The sequence below is a fragment of the Ixodes scapularis genome, unplaced genomic scaffold, assembly GCF_016920785.2.
Source record: "Ixodes scapularis isolate PalLabHiFi unplaced genomic scaffold, ASM1692078v2 PGA_scaffold1__304_contigs__length_218370807, whole genome shotgun sequence".
NCBI lineage: Eukaryota > Metazoa > Arthropoda > Arachnida > Ixodida > Ixodidae > Ixodes > Ixodes scapularis.
The window spans coordinates 37,811,737-37,835,047 of record NW_024609846.1 but is presented as its reverse complement, the minus strand read 5'-3'; the positions used below and the strand labels follow the sequence as shown (position 1 = coordinate 37,835,047).

Genomic DNA, 23,311 nt, shown 5'->3' with positions numbered 1-23,311 from the left:
CGTGCACAGTTTTCCTACCTATATTTTGAGAAAGGCATTGTAAAGTTTTGTACGCTCCAAAACGAAACTAGTGAATAGCCAGAATAGCCGACGAATCCAAATCCAAGTACAAGCCGGGCTGGTCACTCGTGGGATTGTTTATGATTGTTCCGTAGCTTCGTGAGTCCACGTGGGAGCACCTGCAAGTTGTGTGAACGAGGAAGAATGCACGCTTATATTAGATACGCGGACAAGCAGACGTCTATACTTCCCATCTCATTAATTCAGAGGTTCGAGCCAAAGCATTTAGAGGATTTCGACCCCAAGAAGTCGAAACTTGCCTTCTGGCAGGGCCCTGATGGCGGCGATGGAGGATACTATGACGCTAAGGTTATAATGTTGGGAGGTGAGTAAACCATTCTACCATTTGCTAGAACCAGAAATATATATTCAACTTTGGGTTAGGTTTTGTCTCTATTATTTAAAAGAGAACGAGCATTTGGACCAAGAGAAAGGACTAGATGTCATTTCTTTGTTTCACGGCTATCGGGCTTAAATTGAGCGTTCGGAATGGCTCTTTGTGAGGAGAACATGCGATGTTTCTTGATGGAGTGTTAAAAAGAACTGAGTTCAAGCTGGACAAGCGTCCTTCCTCCTCGCTGTGCGAGGACTTTGTCTCGTCGATGGGTGCATGTGCGAAGCGTCGCGATCACAATACAGTTGGCGGTGCAAGGTTTTTCAGGTTCTACAGGTCAGTGCATGTAGGACAGGGATACGGCCCATTCGTCACATGTCGATTCGTCATAGGGCAACTCGTAACAGGCCCGTTCGTCACATCGGAACATTCGTCGTAGGATGATTTGTCACGCTGGCAGTTCGTCACACAATGAGCCCGAAATTGTTAATGTTTTATTTCTATTTTGTTAGGAATGTTACGAAAGGGGGTCACCCAACCACATCCGTACAAGGTAAGTGAGGTTGACCACTGTACGAACGGGAACAAAAGCATGACCCTAAGATAAGGTGACGTGCAGCCTTTAGCCTGCATGTTGTCTTATCTGGCTAACCTTACTAACAAAATAACTTCGAGAACATAAAGTTCAAAATAGGAAAAACCCCACTGAACCCGATTCTTGTTTTGTTTTTCTTTGTGCCCCGTTTTAGGGCTCACATGCCGGTTTCTCCTGGCTTATCAAAGACGAATCTTTTTTGCTTCCCATCTCTCTCTCGATTTCTAAATGGAGGTAGTTACAACTAAGAGAGGTGGCGATATGCTTCTTCACGAAGGACATTCCTACACTTGCATTAAGGTTCACGAAACTACGTTGTATTTTGCTTGCAGGCGAAGAGGAGTTTGTAAAACTAAGATAGTCACCGATCACGCCAAGACTCGTGAAATCTCTTATTCCAGTGACCATACGCATCCATTTTACCCCACTGAGAAAAACGTGCTTCGGGTTCGTCATGAGATGAAGGAAAAGGCTGGTATGTATGAAAATCTGTTCCTGCTCTTATATTCCCAAAACAACTTCACTAATGTCTTTATTCCCGTAAAACGGCTTCTAGCACCGTGCCAAATATTTCTGGATGCGGCTGCCTGTGTCAGTGACGTCATTGCTTCGCAGATTCCCGCACCGTCAACACTACGGCGCACAATCCGCAAGCAAAGGCAGCGGCGAATTTCGAGTTCAGCGTACCATCTTGCGAAGCCGACATACGAATGCCCGCAGAGTTTAAGGTAAAGGGTATGGTAGCGCAAAATCACGGTGAGCGACATATTATGATAATAATGTCTGGTTTACCTGCATACAGACCACAGTCAAAGGAGATTCCTTTGGCTGTGGTCTGTGACAGCGAAAGAATCCTGATCTTTGCTACCGAGGGCAACTTGAGCTGTCTGGCTCAGGCGACTACGTGCTTCGCGGACGGGACCTTTAAAGGGATACTGAACCGAAATTTGGATTTCGCAAAGTAAGGCTGCAGAAGTGTTGAACGGGACGCTATGAACTCCAAAACATCACTCGTACATCGATATCTCAAACGGATGGCCGTACTTTTGGAAAAGAAGGGCGCGATCAAGCGAGTTCTTTGACGTAACTGTCCTCCGGGAGAATGTGAGAATGAGGAGAAGCGGCCTCGCTTCTCTCCTCCTCGCTTCGGTTCTCCAGCTTGACGGGATGTAGCGAGGAGGAGAGAGAATGGGAATCGTGACGTGCCTTGTCGCGTCGGCCTCGTCGGCCGGGTTCAATCGCCGCACTTCTTTTCCAAAAAATGCGGCGATCCGTTAGATATATCGCCGTATGAATTATATTTCTTGGTTTTGCAGCTTCCCGCCTATCCGCCCGGCCTTGTTTTGTGAACTCGAATTTTCGGTTCAGTATCCCTTTAAAGTCACCTCGGCACAGTTTTACCAACTGTACACGCTCCGTGTACAGCTGGTAAAAAGATGCCACAGCCAATGGCGTGGTGTGCCAATGGTTTACGGCTTGCTGCCCAACACATCTGAAGCTGCCTAAAAGGTAGGCATTCAAGAGCTCTGATAAACGTATAAAACGAAACACTCGGTGGCCCTATCATTGGATATGTGTTCAAACACTTCAAAATATCTTCGCTCTTTTTAAGGTTTTTCGACATCGTGATGAGTCACATGGCGGCCAACCGCCTTGAGGTGGCTTACGCGAACTTCAAGATGGCGGCCATCAACGCGATACAAGCCATGATTTCTGGCGCTAGAATACAGGGATGTTTTTTTTTTTTTTTTTTTTTTCACTTATTCCAGTTGGTGTACAGGAAGGTGTGCTCCAGTGGTCACCAGAGTCGCTACAATTCAGATGATGAGTTTGCTGCTCTGGTATGCGGCATTATATTTATATGTCTTATTTTTCTTTTCTTCAGTTAAGCCAATTGGCTACTTTATTTCTTGTGGATTTTCAGATGAGAAGGCTTCCAGCGTTGGCCGTCTTGACAATCACCGACATTCCCGAGGCCTTCCAGGACCTTCTCGAGGTTTTCCCCACCGATGCCTCACTCGTGGCGGACTACTTGGAGCACGTGTATATCGGGAGATTCCATGGAAACGGCTTGTCGTCGGCCACCTTCCCTCCTCTGGTTTGGTCAGTCAGAGAATCAACACTAGCAGAAATGCCTAGGACGAACAACAGCATCAAAGCGTGGCACCGGGGAATGCAGGTAAGAACTAACATAATCCTCTCAGAGCTTGGGAGTTTTCTGTAGCGCATTTTTACATTTGTGGCTCAAAAATGTTAGTGCGGTGCCCCCTCAAAAAACTTTCGCCACGAGTGTGTGTGTTCTTTTTTTTTCTTTTTATGCCAGAGCAGCGTGGGCTGCAGTTCCCCAATATCTGGGCTTTCCTGGGCTGCATCAAGAGAGAGCAGTCCTTGACAGAGATGAAGCTGACTCAAGCAGAGGGCGGCACAACATCGTCGAGGGTGTCAACGAGGCACGCCGACTGCAACCGGCATCTTCAGATCATTGCGAGCCGCTGCGATGGTCGCTATCGTCTTGAAACCTTGAGGGCGGCAGTTTGGAATATCGGTTTTTCGTTTCTTTTTATTTCGCTCAATGAACCTGTTGTTTTCTAAGTACAATGATGACTAGTTTGGATGTTCACTCTCTTCAGTAAAAATGAAATATAACGTACTAATCTTTATTGCGTGCAAAGTCAAGTGAATATAAGTTGTTCAAATTTGCGAATATCTGGTTCGCACAGTGACAAACTTTCGTAGTGACAAATTCCCCTATGACGAATGTTCCGCTGTGACGAACGGGCCTATTACCAGTTGGCCTATGACGAATGCGCACATGACAAACGGGCCTACACCCTGTAGGACAGTCGTTGCTGTCGCAGGGCTATGAGCACTCACGGTGAAACGTCCCAGCGGATGAGACCTTTCACTTAATTTTCATAGACAAAGTAGGCATCGCAGAAAGGTGTGAATGTGGTACTAACGCTGGCTTCCGCGCCAATCGCAACAACAAACCGATGCTGAAGTTTGAGAACATTGCCTTTTCTGGATCAAAAGATAAAAAAGGAGCACAAAGTTTCTTTATGAGAGCGCGTCCAGTTAGCCCTATTATAATTTTTTTTTTATGGTGCCTCTAAGCAAAGATATAAAAGGAAAAAAAATAACTAGAAAAAAGCAATTTTGGGGGGAAATTTAAACAGCGCAAAAGACGAGGGACCAGACAAAGAAGTGACACGGATGCAGCGTTGACTTACAACTGAGTTTATCGATCGCAGTATACCGTAAAATACTGAGTAAGCGCTCACTCAAAATTCGAAGAAAATCGCAAAAAATAGGGGATAGGCACCTGTGAGGTCATCAATTTTACATATATATATATGTACTGTACATATCTTTTCAGGTGTTTCAAATTTTGGAGGTGGGCGCTTAGTGTGGAATGGGCGGATGCACAATATTCTACGGTTTACATGCATTGTCACGAACAAAGGGAAGAAAAAAGTTGAAGGAGGTAATCAGCTCACATCACCAATAAAAAAAAAGAAAAAAAGAGAAGGCTCCTCTACAGAGCCATACAGAGCGTGTGGTAAAAAAACAAGCGAGTCAAGGAACTAGAAAATTAATTTCTTTGCCAGACAGGGCCACTGAAGGACTGCTGACAGATGTAGTGCCCAACCTCGCTATCTCAACAGCCTCAAGAATTTTGCGTGTCAACTAGTACCTGTTACGCTTAAAGGGATACTACAACAAAATTTCGGCGCTCATTTTTTGGTCTATATGTGTTCAAAAAAGCAGCATCAGATCGAATATATTAATATCTTGTTAAAAAAGTCACGAAAAGGAATTTTAAAACTAATTAAATGATTAGCAAAGAGCACCTGGTGGACGTCGCTAACGCCTCGCTTGTAATGCCCGTCTAGGAACCTTGACAGCTAGTGACGGAGGTTGTCTCGTCTCCGGCCACGACGAGAGAAGAGGGGCAGGAGGAACTCCCCTCTTCCCGAGAATGCCTTTTGTGTGTCGCAGAAGTCGCTATTGTCCCCCTACAAGACTATAGAAGATTAATCCGTCACTCAAAATTCGTACAAAAGCAGCCACTTCGGTGGCTGGAACGACTAGGCCATCCTCCCGACGTCAGCCTCGCCGTAGCTTTGCTCGTCTTGAGACGACCTACGTCACGATTGCGTCGGATGTCACGTGGTCTCCGCTGGGCCTTCTCCGAGCGCTTGCCAGAGTGGGCCGTTTATAACGAAAAATACAGCCACCAGGCTCAAAATACGAACGTGCGATTGTCATTTACGGATATTGTGGATCATATTCAACCTATTTTTGAACACGACGGGAATATTTCAAATCTCGTTCAAGTATCCCTTTAACAACCTCACACCGTTGGAAGTCGGGCAGGCAGCCACAGTTGCGGCAATGAATGCCAAGATGACCAGACACGGTAGTGGAGACACTGTAGGCGTGATCTCTTAACCTGTCATTCAGACAGCGACCCGTCTGACCAACATAACGCTTGTCACACGCCAGAGGGAGAGAATAAACCACTCCCTCTTAACACGCGACAAATCAATCTCAATGTCTCGTTTTGCCAGCCGTGGCCTTCCTAGAAAAGGGGTTAACTGCTCTGCACAACCTTGACAACTTGCCAGGAGGAGAGAACAACACGTCCACGTCACATCTGCCTGCGTTCCATTTTAGGTTGTGGGCCAAGCCGTGCATATAGGGAATGACAACAAAATTTCTTCTTTCTCTTCTCTTTTCATTATTGGCCTCTTTTGCGCTCGTCACAGACCTGCTCTTAATATCTTTGAGCAGGATCTCAGTGACTGCTGTTATCACGTGGGAGGGAAATCCGGCATGTGTGAGGTGTATAGCAAGTCCTAGCGGGCGCGAGGACCTGCTATACACATGCTCTGCGGAAGTCTTGTTATCACAACATTCAACTTGGCTCTTATAGGCAAACTGAATGCCTCCCAGATGCCAGACTTCCCTCCCACGTGTTAACAGCGGTCGCCGGGTTCCTGTTCAAAGATATTAAGAGCAGGCCTGTGACGAGCGCAAAGGGGCCAATAACGAAAAGGGAAGAGAAAGAAGAAATTTTGTTGTCCTTCCTTATATGCACGGCTTGGCCCACAACCTAAAACGATTACGGGCAGGTGTGACATGGACGTGTTGTTCTCTGCTCCTGATAAATTGTCAAGGTTGTGCAGAGCTGTTAACCCCTTTTCTATGGAGGCTACGGCTGGCAAAACGAGACATTGAGATAGCTTTGTCGCGTGTTAAGAGGGAGTGGTTTATTCTTTCCCTCTGGCGTGTGGCAAGCGTTGTGTTGGTCAGACGGGTCGCTGTCTGAATGACAGGTTAAGAAATCACGCCTACAGTGTCTCCACTACCGTGTCTGGTCATCTTGGCATTCATTGCCGCAACTGTGGCTGCCTACCCGACTTCCAACGGTGTGAGGCTGTTGAGATAGCGAAGTTGAGCGTTACATCTGTCAGGCAATTCTTCGGTGGCCCTGTCTGGCAAAGAAATTAATTTTCTAGTTCCTTGTCTCGTTTTTACCACATGCTCTGTTGGCTCTGTAGTGGTGCCTTCTCTTTTCTTTTTTATTAGTGATACCTCTTGTGGGCTGATTACTTCCTTTACTTTTTTCTTCCTTTTGTTCGTGACAACGCATGTAAACCATAGAATACTGTGCGTCTTCCCATTCCACACTAAGCGTCCACCCCCAAAATTTGAAACACCTGAAAAGATATGTACAGTACATATATATATATATATATATATATATGTAAAATTGATCACCTCATAGGTGCCCATCCCCTATCTTTTCGTGATTTTCTTCAAATTTTGAGTGGGCGCTTGCTCGGTATTTTACGGTGTATTGTGATTTTGCGATCGATAAACTCAGCTGTAAGTCAGCGGTGCATCCATGTCACTTCTTCGTCTGGTCCCTTGTCTTATGCACTGTTTTAATTTCCCGAAGTATGTCGTACCAACTAACCCAAGCCTCAACTTTAGCTCCGCTAAAAAAAAAAGTAAACCAAAACTTTTTTTTTTCTTGATCAGACTTCTGACTCCAAAGACATGAAAGCTTTCATCTCTTGCAGTACCATGTAGTTAGTCAGCAGGAAAAGTTTGCGGGACATCGGAGTGGCAGCCGAAATGCATCGCTGTGCCATCTGACAATGCACCAACTGCTATCAAGACCCATGGTCTGCACGTGCTCATCCCTCTGTGCTCGGCAGTCATGCATGTTTGCTCACTTCCGTCCGATGCACTCTTGATACTGGAGACGGGCAAAAGGGGGGGTGCTACTGTTTTTGATCTCCCAAACAGCAGCAGAACCCACCTGCAGCAGTCATAAAAAGAACAAAATAATCAACCTTCTTTTCTTGATGTGAACTCTATACTACATCTCACAAGTTGTGTGCAGCAGAGGCAAAGGCACGAGCGCATTGCTTTCAGACATGCCCTTCTTGCACCCATGGCTTTGTTGCACACAGCTTGTGAGATGGAGTATAGGTAAAATTTTCTGTGAAGGCAAAGTCTTACCTAACATGGCAAGTTAGATAATTTATGTTTTATTGCATATTGCTGACCACTCGACAGCTTAGGTTACAATGAAAAGATAAGCTAGTCATTGCTGTCAAATATTGAAAATTGGTTTGCACTCTTCACAAATACCAGGCCATGGTAATATAAAAGAAAAAAAAATTGTTCAGCTACAGTCGAGCAGGCCATGGTAATATAAAAGAAAAAAAAATTGTTCAGCTACAGTTGAGCTTGGAGCAAAACTTTATCGGGACAGTGATTGACTCGGCAAAAGGTGGCATGCAGGCATTGTCTCCCATTGCGGTGGCTGAGGCAGATGCTCAGCATAGCTGCTGACAAAGCAGCTCCTCGCGCCTTTTTCGGTATATCGGGAGCTTGTCGAATGGAAGCGAGTGAACATATATAACTTTGAGAACTAAAGAATGTGCTTGTGCATGCAATGGGTCTGAATAGCTGGCCTGCGTCGTCAGATGGCGCAGCGATGTATTTCAGCTGTCTCTTCCATGTTCCGCAAACTTTTACTGCCGACTGTATATGCTTATACCCCGTTTCACTAGTTGCGTGCATCACAGGCGAGGGTAACGCCGGGCGAGGGGAGAAAGAGAAAGCGCTAGGAAGCCTGAAGAGGAGTATGATGTAAAAAATAAATAGCGCAAAGGTTAGACAAAGGACAAAGGACAGAACATGTAGACAGGACAAGCGTTAACTCACAACTGGTGTTTTAATGGGAAAGAAGGAAGCAGCATAGAAATACGCCGAAAAAGGAAGAAAGAAGATTTATAATTTTTCGGCGTATTTCTATGCTGCTTCCTTCTCTTATTTTCTATTAAAACGCCAGTTGTGAGTTAGCGCTTGTCCTGTCTACATGTTCTGTCCTTTGTCCTTTGTCTAACCTTTGCGCTATTTAATTTTTACATCATGCATATCCAACTAGCCCACCTCAATATCTTAGTACAATTCCTGAAGAGGAGACGGAACCTCTTCTTTTCTCTAACGTTCTGAGCGCTCTCCCATTCTCCTCTCGCCCTCCGTTACATTCCTCTTCCATCCTGCCTTCTTAGCGCTCCCCTCTCCTGGCGTTGCCTTCGCCTGCGGTGCACAAAAGTGAGACGGAGTATAGAGTAACCACAGAATAGTATACTTCGTTTTACCCTTACGTCTGAGCGCACACGAGGCTACAGTCATTCAAACTCAAGTGCACAGAAAACGCACTAAGGTCGAACACGTTCGCTGTGCTCGATTTGCTAAGCCGATTATAACATGCCCAGAAGGACGACAGATGCTGTGATGTTCCGTGTTTGGCCGTGCTTGATTGACCTCATCGGGAGAGCATGCCACATGGCGATGAGTTAACAGGTGCACCCATGACGACTCTCAGTGCACTCTGATGCATGCACAGATAGAGCACTGTAGAAATGTTTCCTTTACTACACTCAGAGGCATATAAATTGTAAACACAAGGCTGTTAGTTTCAGGCTTCAGTGTAAAAAAAAAGAAAAAGAAACATGCCACCAGTGCAGTATGACCCCAGGCTAGCAGTTGTACTGCAAGTTTTTCATCTACAGCGGAAGCATGGCACCCAGTCAAGACAGACCGATAACCCACTCTCTGAACCCCCTCAACTCGCTTATTGTTTCTCCCATAGCCTGACAAGTGAACTTCCAGACGATAGCTATCAAGGGACTCGCAGAGTGCTTCATGCTCAAGACATGGCTGTAGCATCATTGTTTATTTTAGAAAAGTACTACACTATGTCTGCACAAAATTTTAGGCATTGCACCAATTTATTATAGTTAATGTGGAAAAGTTGTTTTTCGCTAAACATGTTAACCGACAGAAAAGTGAGTGCTGTAAAAATGAACAAACGAAGGATCAAATCTTTTTTCATAAGGTGTTTCAAACATATTTTTGTCCTGTCTTTCCTTATTCCCTCTCAGTTTGAATTTAATACAGTAGTCTAATCTTCTGTCCTGTTGCATGTTTAGTCCAGTGTGTATTTCTTTTGTATTTCTAGAAACAAAGACTCAGCTCATGAAGCAAATGGTGAAAGAAAGGGTGCCACTTCCAGCTGTCATTCTGCATGATGCCGTGGAAAGTCGGGAAACACTGAATGTGGTATGTATGTGCATGGTTTCAGCCTTGATCGGTTCCAAAAAAGGAAGCCAATGAGGTCTCCAAGCATCTTGAGTTGGGTGTGTGCATATATTTTATTTATGTTACTAAAGCTGGATGCCTGCTATAGTTTGCCTTGGCCTCACTTCAGACGGGCAACTTTCCCTGCAATTTTGGTTTTGCTGACGTGGTTCCTTAGATCCTCGTGCAACAGCACAAATGTCTGGGATTGGGTGTGGCTGAAAACAAGCGAGTATCTACGATATGTTTCAAGATGGATAAGTGCTTGATTTCTGTCCCATCCTTTTGCATGAACAACTGCCTAATTAAAAGTGATGGGACAAAAACAAATGGTCCTTGTCCTATCCTTTTGAATCAGGTCATTGACGACGACGCCAGAGTTTTTTTGTAGCTCTTGCTTGCTTTTATAATAGCTTAATTTATGAAATAATTTTATTGTTGTAATTTTTTGTTATATCTATGTCCTCCAAATCTGCGCAGGATGTGGCGGGACCGAGTGGTCTTCAAAAAAATTTGAGAAAAACATCATCGAAACAGAAAGACCGCAGCTCTGAGACACAAGGTATGTAAATATAAATTCATACCTGTAAGTGTCAGAGAAATAGGTCAATGACCATGGCCAAATTTACTGTACTAGTAGGACACCCGAAAACCACAATCGGAGATTCTCTCCTACCAGGAGTTGTAGAACACAGGCTCCTATGCTACTTGTAATCTTGAAAAAAAAAAAAAAAAATTTTTTTTTTTTTGATATTCCAGTATTTATTCTGCCTCATTTGATGCTTCAATTTTCTGTCTCTAACCACAATTTCACTTTTTGGGTTTGCTGGAGCTTGTGCTCTGTCTCCACTGATTTTCTTTCTGTCTGTAAAAGAAGTTTCTCTGCATTGCATATCTGCAAAACAAATGGAATGAATGTATGGACCCATAAGAGTCTTCCTAATTAATTACTCTGAATTGATTGATGCCGCACGGAGTGTCTGAAATTTTCCACCTGCAGCAGAGATGCTGTGTAGCCCATGCACTTGTCAACTTGTTCACCTCAAATTGCAAAGGCAAAAATATGGTTGTGCAACCTTTCAAATCTTTTCTGCACTTGATACTTTAGCACCATGTTGTGGATAAAAAAAATAAAACTTAAAAACATAAACAAAAAAATCTTGCTTGCTGTTTTATGCTTTTAAAACACTAGGCACTCGAGAAAATGAGCCTTTGGTGTCAGGTGTGAGCCATTTTTATTGAACTGTTTTGTTCACACTCATGGAATAGCCTACCAAAAGGGGGCGGAAGAACGCCAGTGGTCTCGGCGCGTTGTGGTATTCTTCCGTAGTTCTGTTTGGTCGCCAAGGCAACCAAGCGTTAGGTGGGTAGATGAATGCCTGAGCATGTTACTTAGTTCCCATAGCGGCAACAATCAATCCAGGCTGCGAAAGGGAACCGCGATGAGCTGAGGTCACAGGTGTGCTTCAGTTGCAATTCGGTTGGCTTTTGTATGGGTGGTACGTGAACAAACAAACCTCTATTTCTACATGTTATTATTATCAATAATGATGAGTCTTGAAAATGCACCATCATATAAATGACAACAAACTCTAGATTCAAAATTGACAAATTGAAGGCCGCTTCTTTCTTTTAAGACAGGCAGCTTTAGAGTCCATCACCGGAATCTGGGCTTGATCAACACCCCATGGACCTAAATGCAGTCTACTTTGATAGGGCATAAGCATCCTTCATATTAAATGTTGTCCAACTGTCTAATTTAATCCAAACACCTTGATCCCACATATAATGTTAGATGAAACAGAATGTGCAGTGTGTCTATGGAGATTTGCTAGGCTTGCAGTCAATTTTATGAGCTTTTAATCACTTGAGTGACACACTGTACATAATATGTCATCAGGCTTTACCCGTAGGATCAAGGTACAGTTAACGTTTTCGGCTCAGGCGATTAAGGCCAGTTTTCTTGTGATGCGCAGTGCTACACAGCTGTGGATTGATATTAGAAGCCAGGAAATTTGCACTCTGTTTAGGCACTCCGACCCACTCAAGGAGCAACTTAAGATGCAGGATATGAGACAGGGAAGGGCCGGTGACTCACAATCTTACGAGCACTGAGGCAGCGCAGCACTGTGTGTGTGAAAAGCCCATGGCATGCCCACCCCCACGGTGTGCATGTCATGAGCTTTATAAAGCCGCATGCCCTAGAGCTGCGTGGGCAGATCGACAGCAGAAAGGACACCAGCAGGGCGGGTAAATAGCGGTACAAATTGGCAATGCCGGTAAATTCCCATTCAATTGCTATGCGAAACAAGTAGCTGTGTAACATACGTATTGCAACGTATATGGCAACCATGTAACTTAACATTGTGTAACGTAAGGTGACGTAGGATCATATGTGATCAAGTATCTGCGTAAGGTAATGTGATCACATTACATGTCCACGGGAAATGATCAAGTGACCATACATGATCATGTGACTTTTTTTACCTGCCCACTGCCCGCTATAAGCTATGTATGCTTTCGTTGCCTTGGCCTTTGTATAAGGCAAATGGGCAAATGTGATGGTCGAACGTAACATTTTTTTCATGCAAACACGGGTATATTCAAATTATGTGTTAAGGGTTTTAATGTGAAAGAAGCTGCGATGGCTTTTAATTTAATCAAAAACCATTTATTCTCCTTAATTATTCTTCGAAGGTGACGAATATTGTTACTCTTTGAGGATCACAAATTTCATTATTTAAAGTACAGATTAGCCAAAAAGACGCGTTAAAAACAGACTCTAAACCACTACCCTTCACAGGCCGGTGAACGGGAAAATGGGGGAAGAGAGTGCGGAGTGACGTCACGAAAGGGGCGCCAGGGCGCTTTGCCTCACCGAACTGCATTGTTAAGGACTTGAACGAGTATGGGATCATGTCGAGGGTCCTCGCAACACATTCTAATTGAGGGTTCATTGTGTCTTCATCCTTTATACCCAAGAGAATGCAAGCCAAATCAGCCAGATCTCTTCACGAACAGCAGCCGAATTATGACGTCATCAACACGTTTCATGTCAGCATCGGTTCGGTGTTTTTGCCTTTTGCCGTGTTTAGTGAGGATTATGGGATAAACGGTTGTGATATTTGGACTCTCCAGGAAAACCTAAACGGGAATTTGTCCTTCACTTATTTCTTTCCTAAAGCTTTGCAGCTTCTCTTAAAGGACAACTCCGCTCAATTAAAAAAAGTTCGGGATTATGTATGATTCGACTTTAAAAAGCACTAATAAACAGCCCCACATACTTTGTTTATCGAAACATGACATATTTGTGTTACCAATCTTTCTTTAAACTTAGCGGATACCAAAACCGGAACTTTGGCTGCAACAGGCAACATTAGTCTTGTGTTGTCAAAGTGTAGCTACTATACTTCGTTTCAGCTTCCGTCCGAGCGCAGCCAAAGCTACGTGTGGCCGGAGCCAATCACACGCCGGCAATAGGTCACGCGATCTCGCCTGCACTTTTGTATCCCTCCGCTGGGCCGCGGGTCGTCCGCGCCGCCCGCGCTCGCCGGGTATTTCGTCTGCTACGGGTGTATCAACTGTATCGTCTGCTACAGGTTTATAAAGTGCCCTTTCACATTCTGGAATTTAGTCACAGGGGATGTCAGTACGTAAGCTGGCCGCTGGCGCCTGTGTTCGAGCTTTCCACCTGTTCGGCGTTTCGGCATAGTTTCGAGATGTAAGTACACATTGCAAGGTGACCGATGACCCGGCCGTTGATGTTTCCTTTTATTGTCTGCATATATACCAGAGCTCGAGGCGCAGTCCTTTCCATCAGCTTCTCGGCGTTCAATGTGATCGGCAGGTAAAGGGGTGCCCTGATTTCGCCGCGTATCAGTGAATTGTAGTGGCCAGGACGCTTTTCTTGCTTACAACGCATTCGCGGTACGACGCGGCCGGAGTCTCCTGCCGAATTTGAACGCAGATATTCATTACGACCTCTCGCGCCTGACTCCCAAACTTGCCTTTTCGAAAAAAATGTTTTGAAGCGACTCGGTGAGGAAAGCAGCAAAGCATATGATTCGACCATTATGGGAATGAAATCACACAGAAAAAACGAGCGCTGCAGCCGTGTTGCCAGCGAATGTACGTGTTTTCACCAAACCACAATCATTTACATAAATTAATAAAAACATAAACTTCAGATATTTAATTATTTTAGTTGCAAATCATTCTCAGCACTACACATCTGGAATATTGTGCAATTTTGTACGCACAAAACAGTGATTTAAAACAAATTAGTTTTGCAGACTACTTTGTGGTGCGTAGGAATGCTCTTCTCGAAGATGCAAACCGTCCCTTAGCCTTTGGCTGCGCTCGGACGGAACCTGAAACGAAGTATAGCCAGGCTAGATCCAGCGCTGCTGAGATCCCCCGATACAAAGGGGTTAGCCCCAAATCCAATCCAATCCAAGCCATGGTATGAATGATCACATGATTCTCCACTAGATCATTTAAAACTGCGCTCTCCCGTCTTTAGCGCCGATCAAGGCTATGCATGCCCACTCTTCTATTTTGCAGCTCATCACGGCATCTGTTGACTTCACCTAGAGAAGGAAAAAGCACAAAAAGGGCATGTCTTTGACAAAGTGGCTCAATGTTGGCTGTGCAAACACTATAGTATTAATAACTGCGCTGTTGAATGCGCTTCACGTTTCCTGCTAGAGTTAGTCGATTTCAGTGACTTGGCTCTTTGCAAAGTTTTCCGCCCCACGTAAAGATATATAAATGGAATTAGATTGTGATATTTGATGTGTCGTGTTCCTAGATGATACGGAAGAGGACTGCATCGTTTTCTGATTATCAAATGAAGTGGAGTTGCCCTTTAAAGAAATATGTTAAGCCGAGGGTTTTTTTCCCTGGCACCTAATGTTTTAGCAAGCCTTATACGAATATGAAGTGTTCTTTTCGATTCTGAGTCTGGTGTTTTTACCCACAACAGGGAACTAAGTTGTGCCATCTTTTCATCTTGTAGAGTGTAGTTTGCTCAGCTCTATGCTGTGATTTTCTAAAGAAATGCAACAGACATATGAGGAATATTTACATGATGTCACCATTCTGTGCGGTCCTATAGCCTTGTGGTTGACGGCATCTCGGTGTGCACATGGAAGTGCCAGATTGCATTTCTCCTTGTCATTCTCTCTCTTTCTTCTATGGTCAGTTCTTGTGTTTTTGATGTTGTGTTTATATACTAGCGATAGTCATTGGGCTTTTTGCCGTAACGGGTTAAACGCATTTGCACACAATACCAGTGAACTGAACTTGAAGATCAATGATGTGCGAAAGATTGCAATTAAGGATGACCTCATGCGAAGGGCAAGTAAGGTTATGTGCTGGCCGTACAGACCAGTAGCTGTTTTCATTTGAGATGTAAGCTGTGAACAACAAATGTCAACGGCCAATCACGTTCGCATGGCTATTGGAGGGAAACATTTCGCTCTGCTGAGCGAAATAAATAATACTGCATACTGGACATATCCAACTATTATTTTTATCCTACAATAAGTGTTCATCTGCTTGTGTATCTTTCCCATGACGGGCAGTAGCGATTATGCAAACAGTGGAATTGAAGCCCGAAATGTTACGCTCAGATTTTATGATGTGCTAACAACAGTTTCGAAAAAGTGTGCACTGCGAAATTTAGGCATCATACTATAGCTTCAATTGCTTATCCTGGACATATTAAAGTAAAACAAATAAACTTATGATAGAAGACAGTAGCCAACATGTTTTGGAGTAATTTGATTATTGTTCAAATCATTTTCTATGATTCCAAGTTTGTCAAGCTCTTGAACTTTACATGTTTCATAATTTGTAAATTTTGAAACTACTTTCTTGGATCTTTGAACCTCAAATTAGAAAAAAAAATTAGCTCAATTCAACTCGCAGAACACAAAACTAAGTGGCAGGTTTTTTTTTTTATCAAATGCTTTCAAATATGGGTAAGTCGAAGGCTTGTGTGCATATGTACTAAGCATTTCTGAAAAAGGTGGGGTGCTTATGAATACATTTGGCAGTTAAATGCAGTGAGGTCCACAATGTTTCTCAAGCCTTAAAGTTTTCATGCTTTCAAACTTGTAACTTTTTGTTTACACAGAGGACCTCGTTCCGGCTGCAGACCTCAGAGACGCTAAAAAGAAAATTAGGGCCCTGACGAAGGAGTTGGAAGAAGAGAGGACTCTGTGCCGACAAGTGCAGTATGCACTTTTACATAGACTTGGTAAGTGCAAGTTTTCTAATGTGAAATTATTTTTCAAGATCATATTTGAAAGGTTTTCAAGGCTCGGACAAACTCCCAATATTGGTGGTCTAATGTAGCCCTCTTTTTCATCACAGACGCACATGAAACAGGTCTAGCAGGTCTCAGCTGACCAGTTCAGAGATTCTCATCTACACTGTGTCGCAGGATTCAAACAAAGTGCATTTTCCAGGGGCATCACATGTGCAGCATGACTCTCTGATTGAAAACAATACACCCTCTCACAGATGTTGTGACACATGCGAAAATAGTTGTTTTCATGACTTCATTTGTTTCTGCAATAAGTCATAGTAGGGTGCATTGCAGTACAGATGCCTGACCTGGTGTGATTGGCCTCAGGTCCATGTATTTAAAGGGATACTGATCCAAGGAATTTAGTGTCCATAATAAGTGGCGCACATTCTTTCCACGAGCCAGTAGCCGCCGGTGTGCGTGAGCACACGCAAGAAAAATTACGTCAGAGACCTCCATTTGCGGTTAAGATGACAGTGAAATGTATGGGCTTGGGGCCGAAGGAGAATAAAGACAAGTTTTTCATCTACACAGTGGTGTCTGGTGTAAAAGGTAAGCGATTAATTGGTCTAACAAGCACGTAGCTTTCACTTATAGAGATGAAAAGCCTGTCTTTGTTCTCTTTTGGCCCGAAACCCATGCATTTCACTGTCCTCTTAAGCACGAATGGAGCTTTTTTACATCATTTTTGTTGCGTTTGCTCGCGCACACCGGCGGCTGCTGGCTCGTGGAAAGAATGTGCGCCACTTATTATAGATACTAAATTTGTTGGTTCGGTATCCCTTTAAGTGCAAAGAAATGTAAAGTGTGGAACATCTTCCCTCAGCTGGAAATAGCAGCTGTTTTCATCCTGGCTGTGAAGCCTAGAAACAGTTACCTCCCCTACCTGCTGTCAGAGAGGATATAGTCATTTATGAGGAGCCTATTTAGCTATTAAGAAGGGTACCTTTTTCGGCCACAATGTGCGAAGAAGTAAAAGCGATAGGTTGTAGGGCGATTTCAGATAAGATCAAGCAGAGGGTGGCTGGTCGACCTTTTTAATTTGCTTCATAATTTTATATGGTATTTCCCAATGCCAAAAGTAAACAAATCAAAATTATTTTCATCTAAAAAAGATTATTGGGCGTAAAAAATCATAGTCACGAAATGGTGGCAAGTCACATTTATGTGCGCACCTGGGGTGGTCACTTTTGGGGATAAATAACGGAAGTTATACTGCCTGAGTGAGTTTCATAATTTTTGGACGCAACAATAAAAACAATTTTGTTCTTGGAAAAAAAAATTATAATCAAAACATCAATTTTGACTTTTCGATTGTTTTTCTCTTAACTTCGCAGGCCTATATCTTAGAACAAAATTAAGTCACAGACATATTTTGACACAATATTCTAGTCATAAGTGGAAGTAACTTAACACAAAAATAAAATTTATTTATGAAAAGATTGTTGAGATATTGACAAGCAAACACGAGAAAAGCACCAAACAAAAACCTTCCCTGGACAATTAAAAAAAAAATGCTCGATTTTTTTTTTTTTTTTAATTTTGGCCAGTCATTCTATATAGGAGAAACCAAACATTTTTATGTTTGTTTGTTCAGCTGGTTTTTCCTAATTATGTTTTACCAACGTGCTCAACTCTTTCCCGTGGCCAGTTTCTACTTTATTTGGAGGTTAATATCTATTAAAAACATGTTGCATCATTAGGATGGTGTAATAGAGACAGCTCCTCTACCGAGCACCTTCTCCGAGGTTCGGCATGAGCTGTCCCTATAGTGCAACACAGCAATTGTGACTCGTTTTTTTTGTTTTTTTTTAAGTTAACTTTTTATATTTCTATTTGAGTAAGGAAAGTAATAGTTTCTCGTGTCAGCCTCAGATTTTGAGGGTTTTGTTGAGGCATATTTTCGGTTGTATGAGCCATTAAAAAATATTAAATTTTTGGGATGCCAGTGTTTCTCTAAGGGTGTTCATGCCCATCTTGCAGCATGTGCAGTGGCGGCCGGGGGCGGCTGCGTAGTGCATTGCTTTCACTCGTTCGGGTGTTCAGATCTGTGGTCTCCGGCACAGCACTATGTGACTTATTATTTAAAGAGGACATTTTTTGCAAGTTCACAAATTTCTTATGAAGGTGCTTGTTTTGTGTTTTGGTATTTCAGGTGTGGTGCTCCCAGCATCCCCTGTAGAGAGCAATGACATCAAGGCATTTCCAGAGCAGTCTCACTCCCGAAGACCACGGCAGCTCAGAGCAGAGCAGCCCGCCAACATCAGACGAACCAGCCCTGCCCCTTCCCCAGCCCCTACCCAGGCTCCTGCTGTGGTACCTGCCTTCTCCCCGGCCCCTGCCTCGGCCTCTGCCTCGACCTCTGCCCCGGCCTCTGCCCCGGCCTCTGCCCCGGCCTCTGCCCCGGCCTCTGCCCCGGCCTTTGCCCCGGCCTCTGCCTCAGCCCCAGCCACTGCCCCGGCCTCTGCCCCCGCCTATGCCCCGGTCTACGCCCCTTTGCCCGCTCCGGACCCTGTCCCAGTCCCTGTCCCAGTCCCTGTCCCAGTCCCTGTCCCAGTCCCTGTCCCAGTCCCTGCCCCAGTCCCTGTCATGATTCATGCCCAACCCCCTGTCATGATTCATGCCCAACCTCCTGCCCAAGCCAACCTGGACGAGCCTGGAGCTGCAGTGAACGATGCCGTCCTTGATATGGTAGGTTCTCAGTGTCCCAGCACTTTTCAACTGTAGATCGCTTTTAATGCTGCTGCCATAAAATAAGCAATAGCTTTATTATAAATGCATCTACTCTGAAAACTATTACAAGTCGCTGTAAATTTTCAACACGTCTGATGTATTAGTTTTGCCAATGAATGAGGCCCTTTTCAGTGCGCAAAATTCTCTGTTCTCAAAGCTTTAAATAACTACTGCTACCAGCTTCTCATTCACAACTTGTGCCATTAGGCTATTTGTATGTGCGTTCGAGCTTAAAACATGCAAGAAGCAGGTGATGTCAATCACAAGAATACCGAGGTGTTCATAGCCGGGACACAGTGGCATCCTTTGCTCGCTTCTTAAGCATATAAAAAGAAAGAGTACACGTCACCATTTTTGTGGCAATTTTACTGTTAGTGCCCAGTGCAGCTTGCACACAGTTGATCTATGTGGCAAATGGTGCTGCAAAACCTGCATTTAAATCTAACAAATCTTACAAATGTATGTTTGTTCATTGGAAAATGCTTGCACTTCATTGGCGTGCCTCTCGACGCGCTTGTGGTGTCTGTGCATGGGAACCAAGATTTTTTTTTCCCCGAAGACCGCATAGGAGATATTTTGTATGTAATATTTAATACATTTTTTACCAGAATATCCAGACTCTGCACCCATCCCCGAGTCATCACCCACCCCACTTTTATGATAAAATATTGATTTCCTGAAAAACACCAAGTCATCACCTACCCCAACAAAAGCTCTGATTGGGTGGATCGCGAGATAAGCAAACACTCATCATTCCTGTCTGAATTTCGCAACTGTGGAAATGAAAGTCAAAAGGCAGTAATCACAATGAGAAACATGATAGGTAGCAGAGTGAAGCTTTCTTTGTTCAAAACTACGAGCCAGTCCGTTAACTCTGATTGAAAATTGCAAGGTCAAGGACCACAAACTCTACCAGAGATCACTTGTGGGGAAAAAAAAGGCATAATAGAAGAAAAAACATTTATTTTGTTTACGAATGAAATGAAGTCCATCTCTTCCCGGAAGGCCCCAACTTCAAATCGCGAGATCAGCCCAGCACCCATTCTTCCAGAATATCACGACCATTAAGGTTAGTAAACATCTGTCAAAGACGAAGCAAAACAAAAATGGAGAGTATAACAAATGGGTGGCACTACTCTTTTTAGCACTGCGGCACATTCCTGCGAACCAGAGCTTTGAATTCTGTGTAGCTCCCATCGAAATATGATGTGCAAAAAAAAGTATTTTCTCACTTTTTTTTCGCATTTAGATATTTTGTCATTGTCCACTTGTTATTTTGGGAAATCCTGGGGCTGAGTGCTGAGTCTGGGTATTACAGTATATATAATAACATTTGTTACTAAATTATTTTTATTGTACAGGTTCACCTGGGTGGAGGAGTCTTGGTCCCTCAAGACAAGCTTAAAAAATCAATTGAGGCCGAAAAAATGACTGATTCAAGGTTTTGTAGGGATGCCCTTCGGATGATGTATCGGAAGGGAGAACTAGTGAATCGGAGTGTGACCGGCTCGAGAAGTCGAAGGTTCCTCACCGAGGACAGGGAAACCACCCGAGCCATCACACCAAAGAAGATGTGTGCTGTGAAAAGTGAGTGCAATTACTGATGTCAAGAGTTTAACCTAATTTATAACAGTATTTTCTGAAGCTGAATGTAACTGGAATATTTTTGCACTAGAATTCCAATGAGTAATTGAATGAACCCATGCTGGGTAGGACTTGTAAATACAAAAATTAGAAAGCAAAACACAGAGCTGCTGTACTTGCAGCTTTTTGTCTTATCATATTGTTTATACTTTCAAAATTAGAGTTAATATGCCCTGATATTCAGAAGTTTGCTTGTAAACATATTGAAAGTTGGAGCTCATGTGGTGCTTGCACCTCACGGTTATATTAATTTTGCAAGCCCATCCAGAAAGCTGAGAGACTATTTCTGTTTTTTTCATAATTATGGCATGATGGCATCAGTTGCATATCATGGAACTACTCTACTGTTAAGCTGAGACTGCATTCGAAGTTGAAGGATATTGGCAAAACCTGCTGCAGCCTTGTAAAGTAGTTAGACTTCCATATCTCATGATGAGACAACAAAAGTTCCTTTTTTCTTGCCCATACAAAGACGCACATGTGAAGAGTACTGTCATGTGTTGTAGAGTGGACAGTCGATTGTTCAGCATTGGTTAGGTATGTACTGGTTGGTCTGCTGATAGCGGACTGCTCCAGAGAAAGAAAATGTGTGATTGCAGCTGCCTCAACTAGCTGTCCCTTGTTGGGTGTCAGTTTCTGCTGCAGAGATTGGGGAGAAAAGAGACGTCAATAGAGTCGCAGGTGTACTAGAATGTGGTGTTAGAAATTTGGGTTGCGTAGTTCTCAAGGAGTGATGGGATGCTACTTATAGCCTTAAAAAGGTACGGAAACAAAAATTGAAATATTCAAATTTCGTTCGGAAACGAGTCAAGCATGACGGATGATAATCGCCCATTTGTATTTTGAACGATTGGCTATATTTTTCGTTCCAAACGGTGCACTCGAGCAAGCGCTCGAAGAGAAGTGAACGGAGAGTGCGATGCGTCATGGGATATCCGGCGCAAACTAAAACAGGAAGAAAAGATTCCCCCCGCATGCGTGACGTAGCAAGGCTGGCATGGTTATGAGCTTCGCCCTTAGTGGCATTGTCAGCATTGTCGTGGTGTCGATAGCGTCGGCGCGTTACAACCGAGCCGTTCGAAGTACCTGTGCGATGATGAGCGTGTGGCTGGCCCAAGGAGCACGTAGCTTGCACAACACTGTCAGCTTAGGGCTGACGGGGTGGGAAACGCAACTTTTGTTCCGAGTTTTGAGCGACGGGCTAATCTTCTTGGGGGAGAATGGCTATTTCTGGTTGCACGAACGAGGGTCCGAGAAAGAGGAGTCCTTCCTTTCCGTCTTCTTGGACCGTTTGGTACAATGCACGATTCGTGAGTCGAGCTAGGAAGAAAGCTAAGGAGGAAAATGTTGAAATTCCAAAGGGCGGCACTGCTCTGAAGGAATCTGCTACGTCATGACTACGTAGCAAGTTCCCCAACGTTGCTAGATTACCTCCCAAATAGGCTTCGCATGCATCCGCCAGGTGCACATTGAAAGATTGTTTACTTAGCTTCAAATTAGGTTTCTTGTGTCTTTCGACGGAAGACTGGTGTTTTTGGGGTTAAGGTGCAACATGCAACACATTCAAGCTAGAAAATGAACGCTGGAATTTCGTTTCCCTACCCCTTTAATTGCTGTGCAATGTCTACTATTTTTTTTTTACTATTGCTTTTATTGGCGTTTGATAGCATGTGTTGCAATTTCTTTCCAGATGCCTATGTCCTCTACCTGAAGGCAAAAAACAAGGATGTGAGAGAGACAGAAATAGAAGCACGTCTTTCCAATGTCAATAGATTTATTGCCAGTATGCTACAGGACAATAACAGCAGAGCTAAGAAGGCCCTGTAGAAAACTGGAAGGTATTTACTATACCTAATAAACATTTTATGCCTCTTCACCTGCATAGTTATTTCTTGCATCATTAAGCACAATAGTTATGAAGTGTGTTGCTGTGAGAACAAAGATCAGGTAAATTTTCAAATACGAAAAAAATCTTATATGATTTAAACTTATATGAATATTTTCTGATATGTTTATTGGACACATCATGTAAGATTTTTTTTCATATGATAAATATTTCATATCAGATTTTCATATAAGAACTCGTACAAAATTTTTGTCCAATAAACATATAAGAAAAAATATTCATATACTTTTTTCCAGTAGGGAATGTCATATGGGCTTTGTAAAATTTTGCCGTCACAAGAGAATTCGGGCATGGCGGACGATTTTCTTTGGCTGTTAATGTAGGCCCAGAACAGTTTGGGGGAGCGGGCAGCCTTTTCGGCAATTCTCTGAACATACTGTCGGTGTGAGAGGTGGACGAGTTTTTTCAATTCTTTTTGAGCTTGTCTAGCGAGGGCAAGGATCTCAGGGCGGCGCTTCACCTTGGCCTTCCGAAACAGTCGCTTCTTGCGATGGGAGAATCTGATAATTTCCTTAGTGATCCAGGAAGACCTACTGCAGCCAGAGACAGATCTCACAGGAACACAGTCACGCTGAATGGCGTCCATAAAGTCCAACCAAGTTTCATACCCAATGTCAGGCTAGGGCTCGTCAAGGACCATGGACCAGGGGGCAAGGTGAACAAGTTTGTTCAGATGTGTCGTGTCAGTCGCAGAGAAATTTCGGACTTCCTTGGCATAACGACCGAACTTAGGCACAGAGAACACAGTCTTGAGGAGAATGGCACTATGGTCTGAACCAGCAAGGCTGGGCTCCAAACAACATTCTGAAGTGAGTGCCATGTTGCTGACAAAAGCCAAGTCGAGGAAGGACTCCTTCTTTGCCGCAGAGGTATATGAATTCTCACTGCAGACCTGGGTATACCCAGAAGTCTCCATGATATCAAGCAGGAGTTCATCGGTTTGGTTCGAGGGGATGGGGGAGGTGAGGTCGGAGTAGTCATTTTGAGCATTGAAGGCACCAGAAATGCAAATGTTCGATTACGCCTTGGGGTCGAGAGACTGAAGAGACTGATTAAGTA

The 23,311-nt window shown here is 43.7% G+C and overlaps 1 protein-coding gene across 1 annotated transcript; it reads left to right on the top strand.

Annotated features, from left to right (window-relative positions):
- The first annotated feature begins 204 nt into the window (after positions 1-204).
- On the top strand, positions 205-22,173 carry LOC115317024. The gene is made up of 7 exons (XM_040214434.2): positions 205-385; positions 9,538-9,638; positions 10,137-10,218; positions 15,796-15,918; positions 18,413-18,660; positions 20,064-20,289; positions 22,037-22,173. The coding sequence occupies exons 1-7, from the start codon at positions 205-207 to the stop codon at positions 22,171-22,173; spliced, it is 1,098 nt and encodes a 365-aa protein (XP_040070368.2).
- Positions 22,174-23,311: the final 1,138 nt, after the last annotated feature.